At 35.1% G+C, this 10,521-nt stretch overlaps 1 protein-coding gene across 1 annotated transcript in view; it reads right to left on the bottom strand.

Annotated features, from left to right (window-relative positions):
- CNTLN (centlein, centrosomal protein) overlaps positions 1-10,521 on the bottom strand; it is a gene marked incomplete at both ends in the record, with an annotated part of 61,287 nt that overhangs the window by 9,643 nt on the left and 41,123 nt on the right. The window contains 2 exons of the mRNA XM_009700326.1: positions 9,374-9,559; positions 9,924-10,061. Of these exons, the coding sequence (XP_009698628.1) occupies positions 9,374-9,559; positions 9,924-10,061 (324 nt within the window). The remainder of the gene's footprint in view (positions 1-9,373; positions 9,560-9,923; positions 10,062-10,521) is intronic.

The following is a 10,521-nucleotide window of genomic DNA, read 5'->3' as shown; positions in this document are numbered from 1 at the left end:
ACACTTTCACTTATGCCTGAAATCTTATCTTAAAAATCTGTTTTTCCTCATAACATTCTTTGTAACATGATTTTAGGTGGAATGAAGCTTCTCTTACTGCATCAGCTGGGCACCTCATTTATACAACATACAGCAGATACTTAGTGATATGAGGGACATTTGGTCATATATAATATTACAGCTTTACAGTTACCTAATCTCTCTAAGCTTTAAGACTGTCAAAAACTTAACTTGTAGACCTAAATGCTTTCAGACTGATGCTTTTTTTAAGTATCAGCAAACACTCCATAGTTTTCATTGTACTGTTGCTAAATTTTCAACACAATTACCATGTTTTGTGACCTATAACAGGGAAAAAATAACAGTTTTCTTTATAGCAGAGAATGAGTTGAAATATGTATAATCAGCGTTGGATGACAGGCAAGATATTTCTGTCAAAATATATTGGTTTCTAAAATTATGTTTATGTGAAATGGGCAATAATAATAATTTAAAGTCCTATTTACTTCAGCATTTAAGTCCTACCTCATTTGCATTAATTTCTTCCCCGCTGTAAATTCTTTGGTTTCAACAGAATTACCTCTGATTTACACAGGTGCTAGCAAAACTAGCATCATTCCTTTAAAACATCATATATTACAGTTATTTACACAGAGGAAAAAAAAAGGCACTGACAGAGATTAGAGCTTCACACACGTGTAGTAAGGGATGCCTGGGATCTCAGAGAGTTTATTACCCGAACAGTTAGGGCAGGCAAAGTCAGCAGAGTTTTACTGGACATGGCAAACAAAGAATATGCAGGGCAGACCAAGAAATACTGAGGTGAAGCAACACTCCAAAGGTCATATAGCAGGTCAGTGACCAAGATGTGAAGAGCACCAAGATTACCTGACACTCAGTTCAATGTCTGAGCTTATGCTATCCTTTTGCAGAAACACACACAAAGCATAAAAACTATAAACCAGATGCCCCGTGTAAGACAACTGCACTGCTGAAGCAAACATGTTTGAAAACTAATTTAAGAGGTCAGCTCTGGCATTCCTTACACTCTTAAAAAAATTACATAAATCCTATGAACTGTGTTTTCTTAAAATACTGTCAGTTGTTTTTGATGATTCTACCCTCCCAAAGCTCTTCCCACCTCTGTAGCTCTTTCGGCACTTGCATTGGGGAAGCATTTGTACTCATGCATCCATTCCCCAAGTCTTCCAGTTATCCCTTTTTCTGGTCAACATCATTCCTGTCTTTCAGACCCTGAACTGGCCGTTATCTTTAAAGTAGGCATCTTTCTAACCATCTCCAGATCATTCACAGGGCTGAGTATCAGCTTTAAAAAGCAGTCTCTCCAAAGGAATTATGGGTGGATCTATACCCTTTCAGGGAGTGCAATGTAGTCTCCAAGTAGCTCCCAGCTGAGCCTGTTGCAGTCTCATTCTCTAAAAAATTTGGAAGTGTTTTTTTTTTTTTTTTTCCTGAGGCAGAAAAATAAGTTATTTGCAAGTTGGTGAAAATAGTTTCCTGTTCAGCTCAAGTTTGTTGGATCTGTTCACACAGTATCTACTATTAGAAAGTCACGGTCTATGAGAACAGTTCCCAGGCACTGTGAGAAAAATGAATGTAGCACTAGTATCAACAAAATCACCTGTGTAAGTCAGACATGGATCTAAACTTTGTATGAGACATACATCTACAGCTACAAAAAACTGATATACCTTGCAATTCAGTTACATAGATTGAATCATTTAAATCAGTTCCTCTAAACTCTTAATACAGAGGGGAATATACAAAAATTCAACATAATTTAAGCTACATGTGTTAGCATCTTTACCTATCATAGTCAAAAACCAAAGTGAAGTGCTATCCTTCTAAGTCTAAAAAGCAAAGAAAAAGAACAGTAAGGAAAAGCTTTTCAGAATCTTTCTATTTATTATTCATTTTTAGTAATCAAGATTTTATCCATTAAGACATCTACATGCTATGCTGTTCCTGGCACAGTGCATGCATCACTAACCATATGCCTTCTGTAAACTATAAGAGTTCAGCCATTCACTTCATTCATTAAAATTCACAGGGCCTATTATTCTGTTTACAGTCTAATAGATATTCACTGTCACTATTCAGGCCTCTGATTCAATTTGCTTAAATCCCAGATGCAGAGTAATCCTGATGGAGATTAGCTTAATTTATCACCAATTTCTTTACAGAACCAAGAAAGGTTGGTATTTCATAATAAAAGCTGTGTTACTCCTTTTTTCCCTAAAGCAGCATGCATAGTGAAAAAGAAGCAATAAATGCCTGATTTTTTTTTAATGATGAGATTTTTTCAGTCACACAAATTTTACTTTGCATATTGGACACTTTCTCTTAAAGGTGTGTATTCTGCAGATAAGAACACTGATTCTCATCAGACTGAAACACATCCCTGTAACTAAATATTATGCTGATTCTGACTGAACACAGATTGGCAGACTCATCATCTACTCCAGACAACACAAAATAATCACTCTGGGTATACTTTTCTAGGTAAAGTGTTGACAGTTTGGAGTGTAATAAATTAAATATACTTGTCTTTTGGCTTTTAAGTGCTCCCAGTGGGCAAAATTTTCTAGCAACCTTAGTCATATTAAAGGTGTCCACTTTCAAGTCAAAACTGACAGTGCTGATTTACATAAGTGATATTATCTGCTGTGGTTTGCAAAATGTCCCAGTGACCCACTGAAGAGAACTTTATTTGGTCGAGCAACACTTGCAAATCGGCACAGTTCATATACAATTGTGTAAACATTTCAAAATAAATCAATTTTCATCTGCACAGAAAGCTATAGTTCTATTTCAATAAAAAGTCAGTCCATTTTTGCCAATTATAAAATGTTACAATTACCTATGATGCTTAACATTTTTAGCTGAAGAAACAAATGATCATTCAAGTGGCATCATGCATCTGATCTTGGTACCCATATAAAAAGCATGTTCTGCACACCCTGGGCCTCGAAGAAGTTGGAACAGTAGTACTGCCAAGAAAACTGAATCCACAGGGTTTGAGAATGCATTCACCAATGGATACATCCTATGAAGAATATTTCTTGTTGTGTCACCATAACTGGAGAATTCTGAGAGTCCCCTGCAAGTATTTACTTCTATCCAAAGAACTGACTTTGTAGCTGGAGGAACAGGCATAGCAGTGCACTTGTGTTGCTCTCTTGTTGGAAAGGAGCTGATAAAAACCAACAGAATATTTCCCAAATATTTGAGACTCCCAACTTAACTACTTACTATCTCTTTTTTTTTTTTTTTTTTTTTTTTGTGCTAAAATGCAAATAGGATGTCTGCATATGGTCATTCCGAGAAGAACAAGTTTCCTGGCAATGCTTTACCTTCCCCAACACAGAACAGTTCACGAGAAGACGACAATGATGGTAAATAACAGGAATCTGCCAAATGACAGGAATTTTTAACATGAAAGTGCTTAGTCATTAATTAGACTTACTCTTTGTAACAGGAAGATGTTTCATGTGACATTTTCAATTAGCACTGCCTCTAAAGGGCAGTCCCAGTATCTCTAGCCTGCAACCATGTAAACCTGTCCCTGCTCTGACCCTTTATGGTACACAAAAGCTGGTGCTCTGGGTTTTCAAAAGGCTAACTGCATTTTCATGAGATAGCTCACAATTGACCCATATAATGTTTATGATGACATTTCATAAATAGAGGAGGGAGGAAGTTTCGTAGGAGCAGAAATAAGCAATGAGTCACTTAGAGGTGGAAATTTTTAACAGAAGTGTTAACTTATCTTAAACTGCACATTAAACTACAGCCCAAAATAGCAGTGAGAAAATATGCCATGGCAAAATTGATGCCAGGATTCAAGGTAAACTGCAGAAAGGTAACAGAGAGTGACATATATTGGGATATGAGGTAAGCTGACTGAATGGCAAATAATGGGCAGAACATCACTCAGCTAAGCAGAGGTGGAATAAGCCCTCTGACACGTGTGGCTGCACGTAGCTGTATGTCAAACAACAGAGCAAGGGAGAAATGGACCTAGCTTAAGATCTGCTCTGAGTAGCAGAAATGAGGGCAGATGTCTTAAGAGAGTGAGTGTTAGATCCCCAGGTAGATCCACTAAGCTTGCCAAGTTAACTGCCATGGGTCTTGATTTTGGCAGTCAATTCTATCAGATGGTTATACTGGAGAGCTATCAAGAACAATGCCAGAACAGACCAGATGTGAATTGTGCTTCAGTGGGTATCCTCTGTAGAGTGCACACAAGTCCCAAATCACAGAGGCATTATGGAAGTGAGAAATGCACTCAGCTGGCTTTGAAGCATTCAGTCGCCATCACCTATTTATTACAGCTGCAGCTGAATAGAAGTGCCTTACCAAAATTTCAAAACATCTTCCTCAAGGTCAGAAAAGTTCTGATATTTTCATGCTAAGTCAGATGTCATCACTGCTGATTGACTTATAAAAATGAGTTTTGCTGATGTACAAGTTGAATGGGACAGGCAACACTACTGAGTCTTGAGCTTAAAAGGGTCCATAAAAGCAATATACAGTCAAAGTCTGGGTGAGCTAAAAAAAAAAAAACCAAACCAGTACAGTAATGCAGCAGAACAGAATTCCTGCAGAATTAGGCAGGATTTTGGACAGTTTCATAGCAAACTAGTATGCTGTACCATAATTTCAATAGTCTCCAGCCAAGTAGTCTAATAGCAGTTTTTTAACTTTATCCAGTGGCTATTTTGTGCATGTGTTGTCACAGGTACAAGAAACACAACAAACATTTTATTCTGGTTGCTGTGCTGCACATAACTGGCAAGATCCACTTGAGGATCCGATAGTGCAATACATGTTATAGAAAATGCTGAACAATGGTACACTGTAGAAACTGGATGCATTGTTCAAAGAGAATTTATGGTGCTGATGGAAGCTGGATAGGCTAAAAACATGTAGCTTTATAAAAGGCATCTAAAATACTCTCAGAGCCACCTGGTCCCTCTTACAGGTAGTTTGTGTTCTTCTGTAATAAAAATATTTTATTTGGCCTAGCTTGTATTATACTTACAGCCTTACTTCCATTATTATTTATCAGTCTTCATAAATGCCATTGACAAATTTTATCAAGATTTTATATCTAATTCTGTTAAAATGTTTAATAATGAAGTTTAGCTCTGATCTTTAGAGAACTCTAAAAACACCTGAAATTTCATGATTTACTTTTCAGATCAACCACACAGGCCATTTTTAATCCATTTAACACATTACTGATATTGCATAGCCTACATTTCTTATCTGAACATCAGTGATAGGTCAGACATTTTAAAAAATAGTATATTAACATGAATAGTAACCTTTATCAACAGACTTGTACTGCCTTCCAGAAAAGAAAGGAGATTTATTCAATGGAACTTATTTTCCATAAAGCCATTCTAAGAAGTTAACAATATTCCTATGCTCTAATACTTTAATAATTGGATTTTATATCAGATTTTCATTATTTTAGCCAGAAATGAGGTGAGACTAACTGACCTAAAAATATCTGTCCTGTTGCCTTTTCTGAGTATTGACTCCATATTACTACTCTTTTAGACTCATGGCGGTGTTATACTATATATACACTTACTTTGAACACTTACTCCAAATAAGGAGCAGCGAGAGAAAAATTCCCTAACTAGCCCTATAAAGTTGTAAGCTATAAAAGTTCTCAATTTTAAAATACTACTTCTTTCCAGAAATTGTTTAAATTCCTCCATTGGCTACTAACAGACTGGGGATGTTTCATCATCTTCATATAACATCAGCCTACTTCCTTCCAGATACAAACCAGAAATATTAATGCAAGACTTCTATCTTTACACAGTTACAGAGTTGTTTTATCTAATAATGGGTCATATCCATAGCTATTAAGTTATCTTATTACTAGTACATTTTTAAATCTTGCCTCTTTACTATTGCTCTTGGCCTTGCCATGCACAGATTTCCTCTTGATTTCTTTAGCCTCTTCTCCATCCTCTATACTCTATTGCTGCTCATATTTTCAGGTTATTATCTATAATCCATTTTCCACTTCCTTTATATTACCTTTTTATTTCTAAATATTGTGTTCTCTTTCCTATCAAACTGAAATAGATATTTATAAGGAGCTATCCTCTAATTATGGAACTGTGGTTCTTTTGGTTACTTAATAAACTGTTACAGTGCATAAATTCTATTCATATTTTCTATTAGCTTATATCTTCCTCATAACAGCTTTGGAAAAATGAGCTGCTCTGAATCAACCTATTTTAGGTGCCCTGTTGGTTCCCACTGAATGTAATTTAGCATGTAACACCTGATCCCTGTACCACACTCCAACAATAATAAGTCCAATAATGACTTACAACGTATTGGATATAGCAACTTTTGTTTGTAGTTATATCTTCCACCATTTTTAGAAACTATTACTAGATTTTACAATCCAGCAATTTTAGTTATTTGTCTAAGTGTCCCCCCCAACTGGGCTCCCCATAGCAATGCAATGCTTTATTGTACATCACAAATATGTGCTTAACCAGTAACTCATCATATCCTCTAATTTGATCCAATGGTCTATATCAGACTTCTACCAGAAACCTCTTCCCCAGGTTTTATATCTTAGTATATTGATCCAAATGGATTCAAGATCCTGTGGCTCTGAGTTATTAATAACTCTAGAGGCAAGTAACAGTGTCTGCTATAAACAGGAAGAGCCACACTCTCTTCACTAAAGTTCCTCTGTTGTCCTATTATTAGCTGTAGCTATTAATTAGCAATGTTGAAATGATTTAATGGTTGTATGTTAAAAAAAGAACTATATAATGTCATGAGAGACATGGAACAGCCTGAAAAAGTAACGACATTCAATTGATTAATGAGGAGAAAATTACACTTGCACTCAGAAAAACAAGGCTTGTGAAGTGATCAGAATAGCAAACTAAGATAAGAGGGTCACACAAATATATCAAAAACAGGTTAAGCAAGAGACAGTTTAAACTTGATTAAACTTGATCTCTATACAGAAAAACTTATTTGAGTTACTGAAACCCGAGCGAGAACCAAGGTCAGGGGAACACCGCCAGCTATCTGGAAGGAGGGAGTAGAAATGAGACAGACCAGACTTCAGAGGAAGAGCTGGTGCCAGGAAGGAATACTGCTACTTATTGTGCCACCTCGATCTTCCTGTGCAGGTTATAGCATCAGATAAGTATTTTAACAGGATTTACCTGATGTACTACAGAATTCCACTGAAATGCCAAGGATTTTCAACTATATTTTTACAGTGGTATACTGATTTCAGAATTTTTTTTTTCCATAAATATTTAGTACCTAACTAAACAAAGAAGTCTGCTGAGGAACTCCCTGTTCATCAATATTTGACTTACAGACAGCATCTTTATTTTCAAAAAATCTTTCTACAGAGGAACAGTAGTCAGCAAAAATGTTACTTGAAATATGCATGCATATTCTTTTATCCAGGGGAGACACTACATATTTAGCTTTATTAGTTAAATATAATTATTATTTATAGAGAAATTACATATTAACATTATTTTCACACACATTACGACCATGTAAATGCTAATGAATATTCATGGTAACTAACAGAGAAGCAGTCATCTTATTCAACAATGAATGAAGTATCATAATAGTTGCTAATAGGTGATTTTGCTCATTATAGCTACTTTTGAGAACAGCAGATCTTTTACTTTCTCATTTTCTAATTTTTGACAAACTTTTCATTATGGAAGTATGTAAAGTATTGATAGTATGAACACTTGTTTATCTCCTTTGTCTGTAATTGCAACTGCAGTTTATTCAATTAACTAATTCAAAAATTCATAGCAGCCTGAACGGAGATGGAATTGTGTCTCTCTGTCATCAATAACATAGGAGTATTCCATTAAAAAAACCCAGATAATACATTAGATTAATTCAGACTTTCCCATACTTAGCCAAAAATAAGCATGTAGCTGTGGAAAGAACATTCATTTCTTCTTCTTAGAGGAAGCATTCTGTATTAGAAGAAAGCATATTTTACCCCATGAAAAATACGTTTGTTCAAGAGGAGGCAAGATACTTCTGAATCACAGGGCACAATGATCAGTTTTATACCACTTTCCCAAGGGTTATGAAATGAGGCAAACAGAAGATTGCCTTTATTTTAATCACAAACTTAAAAAATAAAATAACTCTTTTTTTAAATAGCAGGCACTTTTTTTTCATGAAAGTCAATCATCATTTTCACCTTGGATCACCTTAGATATTTTAGCTTACAAATTCTTTGAATTTAGGATTTTAAAGTGCATTCAACATTGTTCAGTCTTTTTTTATAATGAATGTCAAGAGGTCCAAAAACTGCCATGTAGAGTGACTTGCTATCTTATGATGACAGAAAGAAGGAAAAATGCACAAGTACTTAAGATACTAAATTTCAATCCACAGTGTTATTCATGAAGAGATAACTATATATGCCTTCTTTTTACAGTGCATCAAAATACCACTGCTTTTTACTTCGGTGCTATCAGACTTGCTCAAACATATCCGAAAGCAGTTCACCTCTACAGAAATCCAAGAACAGTAGAGAAGTAGATCTGTTTCATGGTTAGTAAGATATAACCTTGTCTGAAAGTAGGTATAGAGTAGATATATGCTAAATTCAAGATAGATATATGCTGTATAGGCCTTATAATTCTTAGGTATGTAATGGATATTTCAAAAAAAAAAAAAATATTTCAAACATTATGTTACAAAACACAGATTAGTCCATTCTGTAGAACTTCACACTAAAGTCGTATGATGAAGTGATCTGTATAACACTACAGACATAGCATTATTGCATGATGCACTGTAGCAGTTTGTTAAGTATTTAACCAAAATAACAAAATAATATTCTACATACTACTTTAAAAACTGCTTTCAATTTTGCAATATACAGGCTTCCTTATTTAATATTTCTGCAATAAAAAGCACACACGTGGAAAATGAGGTAATTCACACTAATCAACAGATATGAACTATCTTCTTAAATGTGTTGGGAAATTTTTTCTGCAGAGTAATTTCTATACAAGTAAGCACCTTTTCTCAGGAACAAGTACACTGGCAGCCCTATGCAAAAAGACGACCAATAAAAATTATCGAAGTCTTTGGAAGTCTAGGAGAGAGACCTAGAGCCATTGACTCTTTTGCCCCGTTTAGACCAGTTCAGAGCTGACACCAGGCCTGTGCAGGAACTTCAAAGATTGTTCCAGAACAGGGAATGCACCGAAGATTAGCCTCATTTAATCTATTACATTTTGCTTTCACTCAAGAATACCTTTATTTAGGTGAACCCTCAAATGAAAATCAAAACTCAAACCTTCACAAATGTCATGAACTCTTCTACTTTGTCATTAGTGAGCAGCAGCTTCTTCTGTATAGTTTCCAAAGCCTGTCCACTCTGTTTAGCCAGGTCATGTAGTTGTTGAGATGCAGTAGTCTCAAGTTCAGCCATAGCACATTCAGTCTCAATCATTTTGCTCTCTAGATTGGTAAGCTTGAGATCCTGAAATACATCCACAGAGAAACAGCAGTGATATGACAAAAGCTGATAGCCAGGTACGGTAGACCACAAACAAACAAACAAACAAACCAACCTCCCACACAATGGTTAAGATCACAGAACATTCTACTTGCAACACACAAAATGTAATTTCATGGGAAAAAGTAATTTTGTTTTCAGTCATTATGTCCATGTTACATTTCAGTGATGTGACCGAACTAAACCAGAGAAACATATTACTATTATTCTGCTGATTTTTCCCTTTCTGTATTTAAAAAGTCTAAGCTGATGACCTTGTAACTTTTCATTTGAAAGTGAGGTATGAAAATGTTCCATCCATTGTGGAGTCATCACAACTCTAATATACCTTTTTCTCCAACTCATCTTTAGCCTTGTGATACATCTGCTCATACTGAGACTTCTCTTTTGTAGCTACATTAAGTCTTTGTTTCAGTGAGTCAATGGAAGTTTTTTTGTTCGAACAGTCTTCAGCCAGTGCCTTTACCTGAAATAATGAAAGGCCAAGAGAAATTGACTATTAAGATACAAACCATAAAAATTAAGATCATATCAAAACTAACCTTACATATATTGCATAAACACACTTGTATTATATAAATAATTTTATTAAAGTGCCTTTTTCTGAAATTAGTCTTTAATAAATCTCTACTGTTGATCCAGTAGTGATCAGTTTGCACACAATCTTGTTACACAAAGTTTTGACTTGTATTAAGCTTAAAGAAAAACTCTTCATTTACAGAGCTGTTTGTTTATATATATTTTACTGTAATATTGCATGCAAAAGGAGCAAACCACAACTTCCACTCATTTATTCTGCCAGAGGTAAAAATGTTAATTAAAACTCAGCTGAGAAAACTGTCTACAAGTTAATAGTCTGTAAAGCCTCTTAGATAATTATTACCATTTTGCCATACAATGCAAACACTGATTTGGGGCAAAATGAA

This window comes from Cariama cristata, unplaced genomic scaffold, assembly GCF_000690535.1.
Source record: "Cariama cristata isolate BGI_N322 unplaced genomic scaffold, ASM69053v1 scaffold8945, whole genome shotgun sequence".
Taxonomy (NCBI): domain Eukaryota; kingdom Metazoa; phylum Chordata; class Aves; order Cariamiformes; family Cariamidae; genus Cariama; species Cariama cristata.
This window is presented reverse-complemented; position numbering and strand designations above follow the sequence as displayed.